This window comes from Solanum lycopersicum, chromosome 2 (genome assembly GCF_036512215.1).
Source record: "Solanum lycopersicum chromosome 2, SLM_r2.1".
In the NCBI taxonomy this organism is placed as follows: Eukaryota; Viridiplantae; Streptophyta; class Magnoliopsida; order Solanales; family Solanaceae; genus Solanum; species Solanum lycopersicum.
In genome coordinates this window covers 51139101-51160237 of record NC_090801.1, presented here as the reverse complement: position 1 = coordinate 51160237, position 21137 = coordinate 51139101, and the positions used below count along the sequence as shown (strand labels likewise).

The following is a 21137-nucleotide window of genomic DNA, read 5'->3' as shown; positions in this document are numbered from 1 at the left end:
AATTTATTAAAAAATAATTATTGACATAGTAAATTTATCATTTTATTCTTATTAATTATAAATTGAATGAATTAATAATTTAGTTTTTTCAAGAAATTCTATATTTTGTAAAGCAATTAATTAAAAATTTAATATGTAAAATTATTTTGTCCTTCCTTGATTTGTTGAAAGGACAAGTAAATAAGGATAACTAAAAAAAATAAAATGAATAATAATTTAGGAAGTATGAATTAAAATAAAGTATTTGGCATATCTATTAAAAATTCTTTATTTTATAATTTAATATAATATTATGTGCTCCCATTTTTTGTTGTATAAAAATGCCACATAATATTTGTATGGTCAAATCCATGAAAAAAGAGAAGAAAGAATCTAGGCCAACGCCAGAGTGTTTGTTGCGCAATTCCAATAAAGAAAAGCTTTTCACCATTTGTGAAACCAATAAGCCCTTTTCTCTCTTTTTCTCTCTCCCATTTCCATTCTGTACTGTCGTCGTCGTCGCCTGTAACAGAATATGACGGCCGGCACCGGCGGTGGAGGATCGTCGGGAAGGTTGCCGACGTGGAAGGAGAGGGAAAACAATAAGAGAAGAGAGAGGAGAAGAAGAGCTATTGCCGCCAAAATATTTACTGGCTTACGAACTCAAGGTAACTTCAAGCTTCCAAAACACTGTGATAATAACGAGGTCTTGAAAGCTCTATGTATTGAAGCTGGTTGGATCGTTGAAGATGATGGCACCACTTATCGCAAGGTTAGAATTCGATTCGATGCTATTGTTACCGAATTATTACTGTTTTTGTGCCAATTTTTATAATCGTAGATCTACATAACAGCTAGAAAACAGTAGATCTGGAGATTAACTTTCGTTTTTAGCAATAGGATCTTGTTTATTGCTTTCTACTGTTTGATTTCAAGTTCTGAAAATAAGTTTTTCAATTTTCGATGTCCTGTTTGGTGAAAAGCATATGTTGATGATTCTAGTTTTTGCTTGGCAAAGTATTCATACTGCAGTTCCCTAATAGTTTGAGATCTGAAATGGTTGTGCTGTTTAGTAGTGTTTATGAAGTTGGTAGGAATTGAACAGATAGTGAGTAACCTGTATATTTCTCCTTTTTTTTCTGTCAAATTGCTGCAATTTGGGGATAGAGTTAGCAGGTATGTTGCTGGCGGGAGGTGGTACGTATTTCGTAGAACTAGTCGAGGTGTGCTAAAGTTGGTGACTGCAGTCATGAAAAAGGAAAAATGAACCTTTCCCCTCCCTAGCAATTTGGGTTAAGAAAACAAATTTCTGTCAATTTGCTCACCATTTGCTGTTCTGTCCGTGAAGTTGTGTGTGGATTCACTGCTGGAGTATTACATATGATGAATGAGTGTGGATATGTTTTCGAAATATTGTTTAACAATTTACTCTGAATGGGATGCTAATTTTTCTTCTTAATCGCAGGGACACAGGCCTCCACCAATTGAAAATGGATGTGTCTCTATGAATATCAGTGCATCTTCATCGATTCAGCCTAGCCCAATGTCATCCTCTTTCCCCAGTCCTGTACCTTCTTACCATGCCAGCCCAACATCATCCTCATTTCCTAGTCCCTCCCGTTGTGACGGGAACCCCTCATCATACATCCTTCCCTTTCTCCATAACTTAGCTTCCATTCCCTCTACTCTGCCACCTCTTCGTATATCTAATAGTGCCCCTGTTACCCCTCCTCTTTCTTCTCCTACCCGACGTTCAAAGCCCCCCAAACCTTTATGGGAATCCCTCTCCAGGGTTCCATTGAATTCTTTCCAGCACCCACTTTTTGCTGCTTCTGCACCATCAAGTCCCACTCGACGCCGATACTCTAAGCCTGCTACAATTCCAGAATGTGATGAGTCTGATGCCGCCTCAGTTGAATCTGCACGCTGGGTCAGCTTCCAGACGGTGGCAGCTCCAACTTCGCCTACTTTTAACCTTGTAAAACCTCTTCCTCAGCAGAACATTCTCTTAGATGCCTTAAGTGGACATGGAATGGTTGGCTGGGGCGAAACAGCAGCTCAAAAGGGACATGGCGCTGAATTTGATTTTGAGAGCTGTAAAGTGAAGGCATGGGAAGGTGAGAGAATACATGAAGTTGCTGTGGATGATCTAGAGCTCACTCTTGGTAGTGCAAAAGCACGTGCTTAAGCTCCTTAATGAGATGATTCCGATAAAGGATTAGAATAGGATGAGGTTAATTATTGAAAAAGAAGGAATATGGAGAGCTTATTCCATATCTGCAACGTTGCAATTTGCACGCGGTTCACCACATCAAATGTGCACTATAAGTCATATTGAGCCAACTACATGGATCTCATTTGTAAATTCTCTTACTATACACACCTGAGAAGTTGAATTTGAGCATGTGATTTCGTGTTCTCTATTGTATAGTTCTCTAAACAAGTGATCACCATATGAAGCTAAGATGTCCATTGAATTGAGCAGCTCGTTGAGCTAGATTTGTCCAGAGAATTGTGAAGTCAAACTGATGAAATGAAGCAACAGTTCTCTGTTAATGTTAGAGCTGCTCTTACTGTATTTAAGTAATGAACTCATAGATGCTGTGTGTTTGTATTTGTCTGGGTTTGCAAGACCCTCATATGACATTGTAATGTAGAAAAGTGCGACGAATCATGGTGAGAACATCCATTACTACTAGTTGTTAAACTTGAAGGTCACATTGAATTAGAGCTTAGCTTTTATTGTGGATTTTCTTCTCATTGACAATGTCTTAGAGTGAACTTTCTGTTTACCATTTTCTTCTCTTTAGTAACACAACAATGAAAATGGTATATAGATTTGTATTGGCTTCTTAGTGATGTTGAAAGTTGTAATACTTACTTCATGTGCTGTCTATATTTGTTTTTTTTTAGTACTTGTGGGTCAAAGGAGACATGGAATGGGGAGAAAGGGTCCCTCCCCACGTGCATTCTTACTTTGTAGGGCATGAGACCATTGTCACGCTTTGTATCGTATCTCATAATACAATATGGTACAAATAAATCATTTCTAATGACCCACTATTATGTATCTTGTTGGTCTACGAAAATTGAATGAATGCAACCCTTGGATGTGAACGATTATACAGAGGTTTTGACCAAACTAAGTTATTATATAAAGTCATTCACCAAAATAATGTTTTTCTAAAATTTTACATAATTAGTATAAACGTATTTCACAGTAACATTTTAGGGTATATTTTATTTTTTAAAAGTTGATGGCGTCAGATTGATATACGTTACTCATAGTAACATTTTACTCCTAAAACGTTACTCATAGTAACGTTTTAGGAGTAAAACGTTACTGAAAATGACGTTTTAGGAGTAATACGTTACTTACAGTAACGTTCATCAACCTAATGCTGTTAGTTTTTAAAAAATAAAATATACCCTAAAACGTTACCGTGAAATACATTTATAATAGTTTTGTAAAATTTTAGAAAAATTTATTACTTTGGTAAATTATTTTATATAATGGCTTCGTTTGGTTAAAAATTCATAATATATGAGAAAAGTATCAAAAACTCTCTTAGATTTGCGCAAATTATCAGTTTCATTTTTTGAATTATCAACAGCCTTAAAAAGACTATTTTAACTATTTGAAAATATATCCTCAATCTTGCAACATGAGCGAAATATACTTCTAAATTCTCGTGAAGTTTTAGGGTGTCTTTGGCAATTCTTTTGGATTTTTATTACGAGTCTTATGCTCCTATAAGTATTTGAGATCACTTGCTATGTCATGTGATAAATCAAAGGTATATCAAATTTTAGTTAGTCAAGTAAATAAATATTTTTTTACGAACAAAATTGGTAACAATTTACTTTAAGTTCATGAGCGTGTCTTCTCTTTCATGCTTCCTAATTAGTACTCTATATCTCTCATATCAGGGAATATTACATAAATTAAAAGCATTTGCTATAAGTTACTACAAAATATGCTTTTCGCTAATTTTCTTGTGATATCAGCAAAAGTTTTAGTGATTATGTTTGTTACTCCATTCGTTCGGTATAATTTGTTATAATTTCTATTTTAGAGTCAAATTATAAAAATTTTAATTAGTAATTTAAAATGTATTTTTCGATCATATCAATATGCAAAAAATTATAATTTATATTACATTTATATAGTTTTAGAATATCTAATTTTTTTAATTTAAATTATCAAATTAATGTGATCTAATTTAACTTTAAAAATTAATTAAATTAACTTTTGATAAATGTAACATGACAAATAATTTCGAACAGAGAGTGTATTAAAAGAATATACTAATAAGTAGGATCTTCACGTGCTGTTTGGTTGAGAAACAAGATAAAGCAAGATTATATATATGTTAATGAACCAGCATCTGACAAGTTTGACTGATAATCAGATTCCAGGTCAAACTATTATCGCCCTCTTTATAATTTATCATACATTTTAATAATCCCACTAATTATTTTTGTTGTTAATTAATTGTCAGATTAAAGTCTGGGGAAGATCCAGTTAAACAAAATCCCTACATTTAATAATGATTTAATTAATCTAAGCTTTTATATTGAAGAATTGCATAAAAAGTAAGTGTGAAATAAAGAACAACAAAACCTAAGATGTCTAATGAAAACATAAAATATACCCAAAAAAACACATATGGTTACAAGAAAGAAAGGCCTTGGTGAAGATATATATTTTTTTTTTTGTATAATACAACTTTAAATTTTGAAATTTTGGATGAATTAAAATAAATTGAATTAATAAATTAATAAGTTATTGATCCGTTCAAAAAGTAGTTGAGCTGAGTTATGCTAAAATACAAATCATAACCCAATCCATTTAATTCTTACAAATTAACTGAAGGTCTTTTTTTTTTTTATGTTTTCAAAATATATGTAACAATCCAACACATTTTTAGCCACTGATTTAAGATCAAGGGCATATATTAATACCTATTCAAATTAAGAAGTGTCTATGGGTCGTTTGGTACAAAGATTAATAATGAAATTGGTAATACTGAGATTAACATTGCAGGGATTAGTAATACATAAATTAGTAATGCAAAAATTATTTTACTAAGTGTTTGGTTCATTGTTTCCCACCTCACCTTGTGCTTGGATTAAATTATTATAAAAAACCTTATTTTCAATCATACACCTGAGTTAAGGTAAATAATTGGTGGACAATCCATGTTATTTTTATGGCCTTCTTAACTAGTTATGAAAAGAACAATTTAGTTGTCATGTTTGTCTTTTTTTATTATTTAAGGATAAATAATTGTCATCTTAGTAAATTGATCACTTACAAAGTGTCAATTTTCATTTTTTTTTTAAAAAAAGATTAACTATCAACTTTTAAAATTGAAAAGACGATAAAGAATAGTAAATTTGAATAAATCATCTACATTTACACATAAAAATTGCAAGTTATAATTTTAATATTTATTAAATTTTATAAATTGTTCAAAATACAAACAATTAGAAAGTTGCACAAACATAATAATAATAATAATAATAATAATAATAATAATAATAATAATAATAATAATAATAATAATAATAACACACTACTAGAAAACATGCCTGTAGCAACAATTATTTAGCAACAATTAAATATGTGTTGCAATAGATACTCATTCGCAACGGTTATAACTTTTGCATTAGACAACTGGACATAATGAAACACTTTGAGAATTAAATCATTGCATTAGTACTGCAACGTTGCCATATTATCTTTATATTGCACGATTCGTACAAACTGTTGCCTTAGATACTCTATGGCAACAATTCCGTCAATTATTTCACTCCACTTATTTCACTACACCCGTCAAAAGAGTTTTTTTTAATTAATTGTAAAAATAAAATAAAAAAACCTCATTTTTAATTCAAATCGCTGATCTCTAGTATTCAATCTCAGCCTTACATCTTTTTAAAAATCAATGATCTAGATCAAAACAATTGGCTTACCCACTTTAATCTACCAAGAGAAAAATCCTTAAAAAAAATTCCACTCCCCACCCTTCACTATAGCAGCGGCGCCCACTCTCTCTTTTCCTCCCCTCCTCATCGTTGTTTCCCTTTTCTCCCCGGCGAGAAACAACAGCCAGAAGCTCCAGCGAGCAGGCTCTATCGACGGAAACAACAAGCTCCAGCCGGCGAGCTCAAGACAACGTCACCTCTTTCTTTCTTCCAGCAAAGACGAGAGAACGACAACACCAGCAACCGATATCCCTAGCGCCTCCCTCCATTCTTTTCTCTTTTCCAGCAGCTCCGACGATGATCAACAATAGCACGGAGATGACCAGCGTCTGGTCTTCTCTTTTCCATTCTCCGATCAGCGAGCTACGAGGAAGCAGCTCCGATGCAGCCACCTTCTCCTTCGTAGAGTTGATTTCTATCAGACATGAGTATCGATAGTTCTATCCTAATCTTTAGCTGAGTTGAATTTGGTAATCAAAGTTTTGCACTTTAAACTATTTTAAAAGTAGAATAAAAAATTCCTTCTTTAGCAAGCATATTTTTTTTCATGGCCTTCTTTGTTTGTTTGTGGTGGTTTAGATTTGAAGGAAGTTGCATCACTGATTAAAGGTGGAGCATATACAAATGAAGTGCAGAAGATATAGAGGGCTATGAGATTGACCATGAAACTCAGGAGCAAACTAAAGGCTTCAGTACTTTCTACTTTTTGGCCTAATTTTGTGAACTTGAATGAATGTCAATTTTTGAACATTCTAGGATTATTTTATGTTTAAGCTTAATTTTTATGATCATCAATGTATGTTAAATCTTGAATTGTGTACTTATCTTTAATATATGGATGCGACTAGTTGAAGTATATATTGGTTTAATATTTTCTATCATTATATTATAGTTTACCTTAATAACACTGTTGCAATAGTTTAGAAGAACCGTTGTAATGAGTAGATCGAGTTGTATAATAAAGTTGTTGCTATAGGTCTTTTGCAACGGTTCGCATGTTGCAGCAACCACAGAAAGGTGTCGTCCTAGACTAAAGAATAATTGTTGCTATAGATAGTGTGTTGCAATAGTTTACAACTATTTTTATAAAACCGTTACTATAGACATATCGCAACAGACTTATATACAACACACCAGTTTTCGTTGCCATAATGCAATTGCAATACTTTTTGAGTCTATGACAATGATTATTCTAGTGTATTGAAAATAACTCAAAAATGTCTTTCTTTCATCTATTGGATAAAAAAGAGATAAGTGTCGAAAACACACATAAATTGTACTTTTTTTTTGAGTTTCATACCTAAACTATTGAAAGTTTGAGTTTCATACATAAACTATCACTTTTTCATTTGAGAAACACACCTCTCTCTTTTATACCACCCTCATCATGGTATGTGTAATAATTTAAAGAATTTCTATATCACACTCCACATGGACAAAGTATTCAACCTTGACAATAAATAAATAAATTATAAGTATTAGTTAAAATTAAAAATTAAAAAACTATTATAATTTTTTTTACTTTTTTTATAAAATAAAATGTAAAATATTTTTCTTACCCCACACCATTTTTTAATGTTTTTTATTTTGTTTAAATTTTTTTTATAAAAGTATTTCATTTTTTACTTCATCTCCTCCCCCTCATCAAATACTAATTTAGATATTATTTTATTTTCTTAAAAATATAATTCTACCCATCCCACTTAACTCTCCTCTTTCAATTTTTTCCTCCAGTGTTAAGATATACATATTGAAAATATTTTTTACTTGCTGCCACAAGACTTTTATGTTTTTTAGTTCTTTATGTTATATTCGGTACACTAGTAGAATTTTTTTTCTAAAAAATATATGTACGTGCATATCTAACACAAAATAAGAAAAACGTAAAAAAAAAATAAAAATTAAGAGCGAAAAATTAAATAGGATGGGATAGATTTTTTAAAATAAAATAATATCAATTTCATTCGGGGGGAGAGGGAGGGGGAGGATGAAATATGAAGTTTTTAAATTTTTTTTATAAATGACTTTTTTTTTAAAAAAAAGGATGGGGTTGTCGAAGGGAGGGGAGGTACGTGGAGGAGGTGGTAGAGTGAGATAAGAAAAATAATTTAATTTTTTTTATTGATAGTAATCTTTAATTTTTAATTAATATGGATTTTTTATTATTTAATTTTTATTTAGATAAAATATTTTATTTATGTGGAATACCATGTGTCAAAGTTTTTTCATATAAAAGAGAGAGTGCACTACACACTTCTGAGATGTGTTTCTCAACTAAAAAATAATAATTTAAGTATGAAACACACTTTTTTAATAATTTAGATATGAAACTCAAAAAAAGTAAATAATTTATATGTGTTTTTGATATTATCTCAATAAAAAAAGTCTTATCATCCACTTATTAAATAAAAAATGCCCTTTGAATTCAAATTTAAATTCAAACTTAACCTTGTTTTAATAGAAGTTACCGTTGCATAAACAAAATTTTATTTAAATATATGACATTATTTTTATTGGTCCAAATTTAATTAACTTTTTGGTAGACTTCACACTGTTATCTAATTATTTGCTATATTTTTTCACTTTTTTTTATATGACTTGTCAGAGCCAAAAATCTTTCGAAAATAATCTCTTTAGTCTCTATCTTTACGAGATAGTGTGATCATTAAGGTTTACTTACATTTTATTCTCATCAGATTTCACTTATAAAATTTAAACTTACGAATAAAAATAAAATATACATTTTTATATAATAAACAAATAAAAATTAGTGGAGCAAGTTGATTTACATTATTTACCATCAATTACATGACAAGAAGAAAATTGATAGTTCATATTAGCCTTTGGTTTTGTCCAAAGAAAGCATATATACTTATGGCTTACATTATTTCATGCTCCAGCTGTTTGTCCAAAGAAAGCATATATACTTATGGCTTACATTATCTCATGCTCTAGCTGTTTCTGAATTATGAGAATCCCTATTTATAGTTTTTGAATAGAGGAGTTGCGATTGGAATAGGATTCCGTTCGATCAATCAGATTTAAGTGACGTGTTAAAAAGATTTCATTGCATTATTTACCATCAATTTTTTTTTAAAAAAATCAGAATTCCAAAAAATTTAACGTAACAACGAAAAGAGAAAATTTAGCTATATAATGAGATAACGTATTCCAAACGCAAACAAAATTAATCTCCGTAAAAGAACACGTAAGTGACTAAAGCTATCCATGGCCTCATATAATTAGTTGAAACTTTTTTTTTTGGGTCATAACTTGGCTTTGGGATAAAATATATAAATCCATGTTTTTAGTATATTTTATGTAAAATTTATAGAGATCTCACATTTAATTTCACTTATTATCATTATTCTCCATTAGTTTTTCATTATTCTCTATTAGTTTTATAAATTTTTAAATTTCTTATTTTCTTTAATGTATTCAAGCTGCATATTAATGTATTTGAGTCAGTATTTAATATATCTGAGCTATTATAATAATTTAAAATTTATTAAAAATAAATTTATAAAATAATTGGAATTATATTAAATTCATAAATATATTAATCCAAATAAATATTGTGGATTGATATAATTGAGTTAAATATTTAAGTCCAATAAATATGAATTTAATTAAAGTCTAAATTAATTGATTTGGACTACAATGGATGAACCCAATTTGTTAAGCCCAATTTGTTAAGCCCAATTTCATCTCATTCTAGAACCCATCTTGGCGCCACACGTGCAAATGATGTGGCATGTCAAGTCAAATAAGAAACCGATAGAATTATTATATGTGTCAAAGATGACAAGCCCACTCTATAAAATCCATATGCCATGTCACTCAAATCTGATTGACCGAACGGAATCCTATTCCAATCGCAACTCCTCTATTCAAAAACTATAAATAGGGGTCCTCATAATTCAGAAAAGACACAAGAAAAAAATATTCTAAACAAGAAGCTAGAGAAATCCGTGGTACAAATGGCATTTACTTCTCTACAAAGTTAAAATTCTAAGAATTCAAGCATTCAAGTTCAAGAACGATCAAGATCAAGACCATCGTATTCAAGAACACGTTCGAAGCCCTTGAATTCAAATAAAAGTCAAGATCAAGATAAAGTCAAGTTCAAGTTCGTTAGAGATTCAAGATCAAGCTTTAAAACCCTTGAATTATATTTGAAAAGATGAATTCAGAGAAATCATAGAGATTGTAACACTCACACTTGAAATAATAAAATGATTGTTCCTATAATCTTCTGTTCTTGATTATTGTTTCTCGACGCGAATTTTATTGTCTACAACTACATCTTATGTATCCGAGCTACATATTAATATATCCGAGACAATGTCTAATGCATCCGATTTACAATTATTGTATCCATACTTTTATTTTTTTGAGGGATTTCTGTAATTATAAACTTTTAAGTGATAAATTATAATTTTACCTTAAAAATATGTGATTTCTATAATTTGACCATATTTTATCTTTTATTTGGTTATGAACAGAACCGACAATATGGGCTACGTCCGTTAGACAGGCCTAACCTAATCGGTGATTCGATAAGGCTAAGCTATAATTTAGCTACAATTTTTTTAACCTACGTCCTTATAAATTAGGCCGACTATTTTTTGATCCACGTAAAAAATAGACTAATCCAACCTGATCCGTCAAATTTCAAATTGAATACTACTAATAAATTTCGACCACACAAACAACAAACATTTTTAATTTGTATTTGTAGTCTTATTGGGAAGTTCTTGAACATCCTGAATTAGTATTTGTGGTTGTTACATATACTAACCCTACTGCAATTATATTCATCTAGAAATCAAATTATTTATGATTTTGCCAAACTTTGTGATTCCTATAAATTCCATACATAAACAGCTTTCACTTTGTAAAAAATCATCAACATTTTTAATATTCTCTTTTCCAATTATAGTGTTACAAAATTCTCTTTTTTTTTTCCCCATGGATAGTACACAACTTCATGTTGCTATATTCTCAAGCCCTGGCATGGGACATTTAATCCCAGTACTAGTTTTAGGCAATCAATTAGCTACTCATCATAATATCAAAATTACAATTCTCACTATCACAACCAACTCTTCATCACCCGAAATCGAATTTCTCAAGAAGAAAAAAAATATCGAAATTATTCATGTTCCATCAGTCGATATTTCCCATCTAATAGACTCCAATACTAAAGTTCTCACTCAATTACGCCTAATGGTTCGCGAAGCATTGCCTGGAATTCGTTCTGTCATAGCTTCGATGAATCATCGTTTAGATGCTCTCATTGTAGATATTTTTGGCACACAAATATTGCCTATAGCCGAAGAATTTAACATTCCTAAGTATGTGTTCCATACTACTAGTGCATGGGCATTAGCATTATTTATATACCTACAAGTTCTTGACCAAAAAATTGAGGGTGAATATGTTGATCTTAAACAACCTTTAGAAATTCCGGGTTGCAAAGCGTTACGACCCGATGATGTGGTGGATCCTATGATGGATCGGAGCGATCAGCAATATCATGAGTATCTTAAGCTAACAATAGAATATACGTGTTTTGATGGAATCTTGATTAATACTTGGGAAGATTTAGAGGGTGAGACTATCAAAGAGCTACGAAGTAATGAAAAGTTGCAACAAGGTCTAAAAGTGCTACTTCCAATTTACCCAATTGGTCCCTTGAGGAGAACCGTTGAAATAACTGAACGTGATGAGGTAATAATTAATTAAGTGATCATACGAGAAATTTAAGCCTTTTATATTCAATTTCATATATGCATATATTTTGAGTCTAAATTATTGTTCTCTTATTTATATTTTTAAACAGGTGATTCAATGGTTAGACAAGCAAAATTACGAATCAATTCTATTTGTATCATTTGGAAGTGGTGGAGCCCTTTCATCTCAACAAATGATTGAGCTTGCATGGGGTTTGGAATTAAGCCAACAAAAATTTGTTTGGGTGGTGCGTCCACCGTCTGATGGCGATCCAGATAATGCATATTTAAAGTCCAATGGGAGTGATACACATGGCACGTTCGAATACTTACCGGAGGGTTTTTTAACTAGGACTAAAGATATGGGCCTAGTAGTTCCTATGTGGGCCAATCAAGTCGAAATCTTGAGTCATTCATCAGTGGGTGGATTTATGTCACATTGTGGATGGAATTCAACGGTTGAAAGCCTTACGAATGGGGTTCCTATGATTGCATGGCCATTACACGCAGAACAAAAAATGAACGCCGCCATGCTCACGGAGGAGCTAGGGGTGGCGATTCGACCGGCAGTTTTACCAACAAAAAAAATGGCGAAGAGAGAGGAGATTCAAGGAATGGTGAGGATTTTAATGGATACAAAAGAAGGGAAGAGTATAAGGGAAAAAGCTAAGAAACTAAAGATAAGTGCTGAAAATGCACTAAGTGAAGGAGGTTCATCTTACAACTCAATGTGTGAGCTTGTGAAGGATATTCGTACAAGATGATTGTGGTCCAATTTTATTTTATATTCAATTAAAAATAAGTTGCCTTGTTGTGATCCTTCCATGCATATTAGATTAAGTGTATAGTATATTTTAAAAATATTCAGTATTCGAAGTTTATAAATTTAGTTATTCTGAATTCACGTTGAGCATATTCACTAAAAATAAAGTACTTTCTATCAAGATTTAATGTTGAAATCGAATGATCTATAATTCCGCGATTGGATGATCCAAGGCGTATTGTCTAATTATTCAGACGGAATCCTGATGTATATTAGGGAAAAATTTGCACCTTTATTAGTATCCGCGCTTAGATAAATGAACATTTAGACTTGGTCCTCTCCCAAATGAGGTGAAAGTACTTGACTAATTACAAAATTTAAGAGAAAAGAAAAAGAGATTTTTTTTGATATTATATGATTTTTAGTATTTTCATTACAGTTTACAGTAAAGTTGTAGCAATTACAGTAGTCGGTGTGTAATATATGTACAATTGATCGATCTGGCAAAAAGCATAATGAAAATATTAAATTTCTTTGGATTTAATTATTCGAACAATAATCTTTGATAATACAAATCTTTAAGATCATTCCATCTTTTTTTTTAATTACAATTTAAATTATGTATTCAAAGTTTAAATAGTGCTTCTTGACTGTATATATAGATAGATATGTGCGGTTATTAGATTTGTATTATTTAATTTCAGATATTTTATGAGAACTACTAATTTTACACTGGATCTATTTGGTACGAAAGGAAAATGTTTTTCATGGTAAATGTTTTTTTAGAAAATGTTTTCCTGAAAAACAAGTAGATTTTAGACTTATTTTCTAATGTTTGGTTGGTGAATAGAAAAAAATTTCCGAAATAATTTTAGTGTTTGATTTATGAATGAAAAATGTTTTTGAGACACATATTTTATTTTTATTAGAGCAGAAAATAATTTATGAAATTGAAAATATTTTTTAAAAACAATTTTTTTTCTGGATGGTGGTGGTGGGTAGTGGGTGGGGGTAGGAGACAGACAGGAGTGAAAAAATAAAAATTTAAAATTGATAGTATTTTTAAAAAATAAATTTAATTTTTTGGAGGGTTGGGGTTGGGGTGGGGGGTGGGGAGCTGGCTAGTGGTGGATAAGGATCGGGTGAAAAAATAAAATTTCGAAATTGATTTTTTTCCAAAAGAATATGTAATTCAAATTGGAGCAGAGTTTTAAAAAATATTTTCCTTAATTTTTGAAGGGAAGTCATTTTCCTTAATTTTGAGAAGTTGATTTGAAAAATGTTCTCTTTCTCTTTTATTATCTAATTTCTCGATTTTTATCCTCACTAGTTGTAAAATGGAAATGTTCAAACCGAAAACAAAAATATTAAAACTATAAAAGGAAAAAGTAAAATATATAAATAAAAACATAAAACTTCCTTTTACTTGTTCTATTTGGACTGTGTACGCTTTTAAAAAATATCAATTACCTGATTATATTTTCACAATACTCATGTTGATAAATGTTAATTTTTAGATATTGCAAAATAATTAGAAAAATAACTAATTAAAATTAAGTATAATATGAAAATATTTTTTTTTATCTTAATATATTAAAAATTATAGGATAACATAATTTTCTTCAAATAATAGATAAAGAAAAATTAGTGAAGCGAGTAATACACCAGGAGTGAAACCAATTTTGATAATGAGTAGTCACATGTCAATATAAAATGTTAATATTAGCCGTTAGTTTTTGACCTCAATTTATTCATTTTGAATTGCTAGTAATATATTTTCACCACATATTGAATAAAGAAAGTGACTACAACTATATATAGCCACTTATATTGTAGTTCTACATAAGTCAAAATTTTTTGGTGAAATGTAGCGTTGGGACCAAGTTTATTAATATTGGACATTTCTAGCTCGCCACAAGTCTTATGTATGTAAGTTTTGTGCATGTGTTTGTCATGTTCACAGTTACTTTCAATGAAATAGTTTATAACTTGATTACGTGTTTCAGTATTTAAACTAGATTTATCTAATTCAAATTAATTTATCACATAGTATTTGACTCGGTTATAGGGTGATGAGTATTTCAAGTGATAACTTTATGTATTTTCTACTTTATTGTTTAGATAAAATTAAGAAACCTATTTCCTAAGATCAACAATTGGTGGTGCTATACTTATTTTTAGTGTCTTTTAATCTTATCATCTTGAATACGGCGTGACATTTGTAACCACCAGGCACCAAGCAAACAAACATTATTTGTGGTATGGTTGTGAAATTCTTGAATACTTGTGGTACTTACCTCTGCTGACCCTACTGCCCTTGCTAGAGGAGTTTGTCTTAGTCAATCAATTACATTATTGTTTGGTAATTGTTATGTATCATATACATTTAGTATAAATTCAAATTTATATATCAAAGCTAAAAAATTAGTACATGATACATTATTATTTATGTATTTTATTTTGTTTGAGAAATGCTATAATTTAAAATTAAAAAAATACATTATACATGTATTTGTATTAATTTAGCTTCCCTTTTTGTGTGTGATACATAACACAAATTTTATGTATCAAGTACATTTATATTGAACATGATAAACACTAATTGAAGATTCAACAATATTAGAGTTATGTGTCTACCTTAAATATGAACATGATACATTGCATACAACAAAGATTATTGTAGCACTGTATCAGATCAATGATAACACTAAGAAAGACTAATTGTAACGACCTGTTTAGTCGTTTTGAACAGCAGATTTTATTTCTGAAAAAACAGGCTGAGGCGACGGACCCCCACGACGGACCGTCATGGGCACGACGGACCGTCGCAGGGTCTCGTTGCAAAACACTTAGAAAATCTGAAATTGGGTACTGAAAATCGACTCTCTGAACTTCGTAACGAAATGGCAGGACGGACCGTCACATGTGTGACGGACCGTCACATGTGTGACGGACCGTCACAGACTCTGGTGGAAATTGAGTCTTTGAATCTTGCGACGACCTGCAGGACGGACCGTCGCAGGCACGACGGGCCGTCGCAGGTTGCGTAATTCCAGTCTGGGTCGGATTTCTTTATACGTTTTAAGGGATGTTTTTCACTATTCCTGCTTTAATTATAAAGTTAGTGGGTTAATGTTAATAAGTCTAATTACTTGGGGGTTAAAAGAGGTAACCTTAAGTTAATTAGTGGGTTATTATTGCCATCTTTTATTCTTAATTATATACTAATTAGGGCAAAAGAAAGAGGGTTTGAATAAAGAAAATAGAAAGAACAAAGAGAAGAAAAGAGAAACGATAGAGAGAGGATCGAACGAGAGGAAAAACACAAAGCTTGGGAAATCACTTGCTTGATCACTAATCTTCGGTGGAGGTAGATTATGGTTTTTATACTATTCGTAGTAAACTCTTAATAGCGAATGATATGTATTGAAAATATTGTAAACCCTGCTATGTGCTTAATTGTATGCTTGTATGAATGTAATTATATAATTGTGATTATATAAGCATGATGAAGTTATTGAATCTCAAATCTTGCAAAACCCTAATCTCTCTGTTAATAATGAGGCCTTGGTATAAAAGAAGGCGTGATGAACTAAAATAATGAGATTGATGATGCCTTGGTAAGAAAGAAGGCTTGATGAATTGATAGAAGGGATTAGGGGATCGGGTGTCGCGAACCGACACGTAGATTTAGGGGATCGGGTGTCACGAACCGACACGTAGATTTAGGGGATCGGGTGTCACGAACCGACACGTAGATTTAGGGGATCGGGTGTCACGAACCGACACGTAGATTTAGAGGAGCGGAGTGTCACGTACCGACACAAGAGGAGTAATGAATATGAGGGAGCGGAGTGTCACGTACCGACACAAGAGAAATAAAGATAATGAATCTTGAAAGATGGTAATATACTCAATCTAATGAACATAATTCCCAAATGAGTATGGTATTGAGGCTTGAGTCCTCATGTGTGAACTTGACGGTAATTGTTAATGATATAGTACTTGTTGTCGCTACATGTTGAGTATCATAGTTGATTTTATGATATTACTTGGTATATATTTATTTCTATTTTGAGTTGGCCGATGATATCTACTCAGTACCCGTGTTTTGTACTGACCCCTACTTTTATGTTTTCTTCTTGTTTATTTGTGGAGTGCAGCAACCGTGCCGTCATCTTCGACTCAACAGTAACTCTAGCCAGTCTTCATTACTCCGGATATCAGGGTGAGCTAATGCTTCTAGCTTGGACTGGATCTTCCTCTTCATGTCTTGATGCCTTGAAGTTCCAGCATGGACTAGCTTTTATGTATTTTTAGCTTCTTAGAAACTCTTAGATTTAGTAATTTGATCATAGATGTTCTTGTGATGATGACTTTCAGATTTTGGGAAATAATAGTTATTGAATTGGTTTTTATTAATGAGTTTAAGTCTTCCGCATTATTTTATGATGATATTACATTGAAATGTTAAGGTTTAGATTGGTTGGTTCGCTCACATAGGAGGGTAAATGTGGGTGCCAGTCGCGGCTCGGTTTTGGGTCGTGACACTAATTTAAGACTCTAAATAAATGAGATACATTAAAATTATGTATCTTTGACAGTGATGGCGTGCAATGGCAGATTCAACAATTTTTTTGGACGTTTTTAACTGTAGATACATTAAAAGAAAATAAATATTTTTCAAGAATAAATTTCAACGACGATATGATTAACTAAAATTACAAAGGTTCAATAAGATTTCAATGGGGTCAAGGGGAGGAGATAATTTTGTTTTTATTTTTTAAGATGAAAAGCTAAAAAATAATAATAAAAGAAATCAGAGATTGAAGAGATGGAAAGAAATCTACCTATTGAATAATTTGAAATTATTAATTGGAAATAAAAAGATTTAAAATTCAAAAATATATTAATTGATGTAATTATAGAGAGATTTGTGGCATGAAAAAAGGCAAGAAAATCACGGGTATGAGATTTCAAGTTAATGTATCAGGAAAAGGAGATGCTGAAAGAAAAAGAAGGGATTTTTGATATTTTTGAAATAATAGGGAAAATAAGAAAATATGATAACAAATGATGTGTAATTAAGAAATTTTTCCTTATTATTATATGCTTTTGTATAAGCCAACAAGGGGTGGTCTATCACAACATTAAATAATTGTACAATGATCTTGTGCTACAATCTTACTCGATGGCATATTCATTTTTCATTTTAGATTGTGAATTAAAAACTTTATACTTATAAGAATCGATGATTTAATTCTCTGTATATAAGCTAAAACTCTACACACTAAACCATCTACTATATAAGTAAATAGACATCATAAACGAATATATGATCTATTAAATTTTAGCAAATATTTAATCTCTAATAAATATTATTTCTTAGCACATGATTAGTAGTATATATGCTAACAGAGATACCATTTCAACAATTACTACATTCAATCAAGGGGGTTTGCTCAATATGCACCATCTTTAGCCAACCAGATATGTCCTAATTTCTTAGAGATCCATAAAAAAAACAAAACATCTTAACCCTATTTCATTTGGTGTTTTCAAGACGTAATATCCTAAATTACATTACCTATTTCACAGTCCATATATCAAGTAATCTTTGTATGTTACGTTGTCATACGTGAAATCTATAGGCAACTCAATTGTATATCTCTTAGACTTCTAAGCAAAGAAATTCTATGTGTCATTCGATTCAATTAGAATTTCCACTGCAAGAATTATTGATGTAAACAAGCACATCATGTTTAGTTTATTTGTATTGTTGTATTGTTACAACCATTTTTCTTTGTAATCATACATGTTAGGGAGCACGGGCTGTGCCCTTCTAGTATCAAAATTGGTGATGACAAATTTGACTAAGCAGAGTGTTCCATTTGTATGGTCGGACGAATGTGAAGAAAGTTTTCAGAAGCTCAAAACTTTGTTGACTACTGCACCAATTCTTACCCTGCCAGTGGAAGGTAAGAATTTCATTGTTTATTGTGATGCATCCTATTCGGGTTTGGGTGCAGTGCTAATGCAAGAGAAGAATGTAATTGCTTATGCCTCGAGGCAATTAAAAGTGCATGAATGTAATTATCCGACCCACGATTTGGAGTTAGCGGCAGTAGTGTTTGCATTAAAGCAATGGAGACATTATCTATATGGGGTTAAGTGTGAAGTCTATACGGATCATCGTAGTTTACAATATGTTTTTTCTCAGAAAGATTTGAATTTGAGACAAAGGAGATGGATAGAACTACTGAAGGACTATGATATCACTATCTTGTATCATCCGGAAAAGGCTAATGTAGTGGTAGATGCCTTAAGTAGAAAGGCAGGGAGCATGGGAAGTCTAGCCCACTTGCAAGTTTCTAGACGCCCATTGGCTAGAGAGGTTCAGACTCTGGCTAATGACTTTATGAGGCTAGAAGTAAATGAGAAGGGAGGATTTTTGGCCTGTGTGGAGGCAAGATCTTCCTTTTTTGATAAGATTAAAGGAAAGCAATTTACTGATGAGAAACTGATCCGGATCTGAGATAAGGTGTTGCGAGGAGAGGCTAAAGAAGCAAAAATCGATGAGGAAGGTGTTTTGAGGATTAAGGGAAGGGTATGTGTACCCCGCGTCGATGATTTGATTCACACTATTCTTACAGAGGCTCATAGTTCAAGGTATTCTATACATCCTGGTGCAACCAAGATGTATCGTGACCTAAAACAACATTTTTGGTAGAGTAGAATGAAGCGTGATATTGTTGATTTTGTTGCTCAATGCCCGAATTGTCAGCAGGTAAAGTATGAGCACCAAAGGCCTGGAGGGACACTTCAGAGGATGCCCATTCCTGAATGGAAGTAGGAGAGAATCGCAATGGACTTCGTGGTTGGTCTACCAAAGACAATGGGTAAGTATGACTCCATTTGGGTAATTGTTGAAAGATTAACTAAGTCTGCTCACTTCATTCCGGTTAAGGTGACTTATAATACGGAGAAGTTAACCAAACTTTACATCTCAGAAATTGTTCGATTGCACGGAGTTCCACTTTCCATCATATCAGATAGAGGTACGCAGTTTACTTCTAAATTTTGGAGAACATTGCATGCCGAGTTAGGTACTAGGTTGGATCTTAGTACTGCATTTCACCCTCAGACCGATGGTCAGTCTGAGCGAACAATTCAGGTTTTGGAGGATATGCTTCGTGCATATGTGATAGAATTTGGTGGTCATTGGGATAACTTCTTACCCTTAGCAGAATTCTCATACAACAATAGCTATCACTCAAGTATTGATATGGCCCCATTTGAGGAACTGTATGGGAGAAGATGTAGGTCTCCCGTTGGGTGGTTTGATGCATTTGAAGTTAGACCTTGGGGTACTGACCTTCTGAGGGAATCGTTAGATAAAGTGAGATGCATTCAAGAAAAGCTTTTAGCGGCTCAAAGTAGGTAGAAAGAATATCCAGATCGAAAGGTTAGAGACTTGGAGTTTATGGAGGGTGAACAAGTCTTACTAAAGGTTTCACCCATGAAAGGGGTGATGCGGTTTGGTAAGCGAGGTAAGCTTAGTCCGAGGTATATTGGTCCATTTGAAGTTCTGAAGTGCGTGGGGGAGGTAGCGTATGAATTAGCCTTGCCCCCAGGACTCTCAGGAGTGCACCCGGTATTTCATGTGTCTATGCTGAAAAGATACCATGGGGATGAAAACTACATCATTCGTTGGGACTCAGTTCTTCTTGATGAGAATTTGTCTTATGAGGAGGAGCCTGTTGCTATCTTAGATAGGGAAGTCCGCAAGTTGAGGTCAAGGGAGATTGCATCTGTCAAAGTTCAATGGAAGAATTGGCCAGTGGAAGAGTCCACTTGGGAGAAGGAGGCTGATATGCAAGAAAAATACCCACACCTGCTTACAGATTCAGGTACTCCTTTTCGCCCTTGTTTTTCTTCTTGTGATCGTTCGGGGACGAACGATAGGTAAACTGGTATTTATTGTAACGACCATTTAGTCGTTTTGAGCAGTAGAGTTTATTTCTGGTAATAACTGTCTGGGTCGACGGATCCCACGACGGAACGTTATGGGCACGACGGACCGTCGAGGGTGTCTCGTTCCAAAATACTTAGAAATCTAAAAATTTGGGTACTGAGAACAACTCTCTGAACTTCACGACGACATGGCAGGATGGACCGTCGTGGGTATGACGGACCGTCACAGACCCTTTAGAGAAATTTAGTCTCTAAACTTTGTGACGGAAGCAGCAGGACGGACTGTCACAGGCACGACGGACCGTCACAGACTGCGTAACCCTGACTGGGTCGGATTTCTGTTAAAAGTTTTAAGGGGCGTTTTGGACTATTCCTGCTTATAATTATAAAGTTAGGGGTTTAATGTTAATAATTCAATTACTTGGGGGTTAAAGGAGGTAACCTTGAATTAATTAGTGGGTTACTTTTACCATTCTTTATACTTAATTATATGGTAATTAGGGTAAAAGAAAAGAGTTGGAATAAGGAAAAATAGAAAGAACATAAAGAAGAAAGGGAGGAAGAATGAACGAGAGAGGGAGAAACGAAGAGGAAAGCAAAGCATTTGAGAAGTAGATTGCTTGATTTACGAATTCTTCGGTGGAGGTAGGTTATGGTTTATGCTATATCATAGTAAACTCTTGATAGCGAATGAT

At 32.6% G+C, this 21137-nt stretch overlaps 2 protein-coding genes and 1 long non-coding RNA gene across 3 annotated transcripts; all 3 read left to right on the top strand.

The window, feature by feature from the left end:
* Positions 1-237: 237 nt before the first annotated feature.
* Positions 238-2864, top strand: LOC101260897 (BES1/BZR1 homolog protein 2). The gene is made up of 2 exons (XM_004233457.4): positions 238-751; positions 1445-2864. Exons 1-2 carry the CDS (start codon positions 515-517, stop codon positions 2165-2167), a joined length of 960 nt encoding a protein of 319 aa, XP_004233505.1. The 5' UTR covers positions 238-514; the 3' UTR covers positions 2168-2864.
* A 3437-nt stretch (positions 2865-6301) lies between these two features.
* On the top strand, positions 6302-6826 carry LOC104645966 (uncharacterized). Its single transcript, XR_740206.3, has 2 exons — positions 6302-6440; positions 6550-6826. It is a non-coding gene; the product is annotated as an uncharacterized lncRNA (long non-coding RNA).
* A 3917-nt stretch (positions 6827-10743) lies between these two features.
* Positions 10744-12605, top strand: LOC101261193 (anthocyanidin 3-O-glucosyltransferase 5). The gene is made up of 2 exons (XM_004233458.5): positions 10744-11703; positions 11816-12605. The coding sequence occupies exons 1-2, from the start codon at positions 10810-10812 to the stop codon at positions 12467-12469; spliced, it is 1548 nt and encodes a 515-aa protein (XP_004233506.2). The 5' UTR covers positions 10744-10809; the 3' UTR covers positions 12470-12605.
* The last annotated feature ends 8532 nt before the right edge of the window (positions 12606-21137 follow it).

What these genes read in the sequence shown, in the direction of transcription:
- LOC101261193 (XM_004233458.5), top strand. Translation starts at nt 10,810, where the DNA reads ATGATTTTGCCAAACTTTGTGATTCCTATAAATTCCATACATAAACAG. An exon ending in AAATAACTGAACGTGATGAG is followed by an intron (nt 11,704 to 11,815) that starts GTAATAATTAAT and finishes ATTTTTAAACAG; the next exon opens with GTGATTCAATGGTTAGACAA.
- LOC101260897 (XM_004233457.4), top strand. Translation starts at nt 515, where the DNA reads ATGACGGCCGGCACCGGCGGTGGAGGATCGTCGGGAAGGTTGCCGACG. An exon ending in ATGGCACCACTTATCGCAAG is followed by an intron (nt 752 to 1,444) that starts GTTAGAATTCGA and finishes TCTTAATCGCAG; the next exon opens with GGACACAGGCCTCCACCAAT.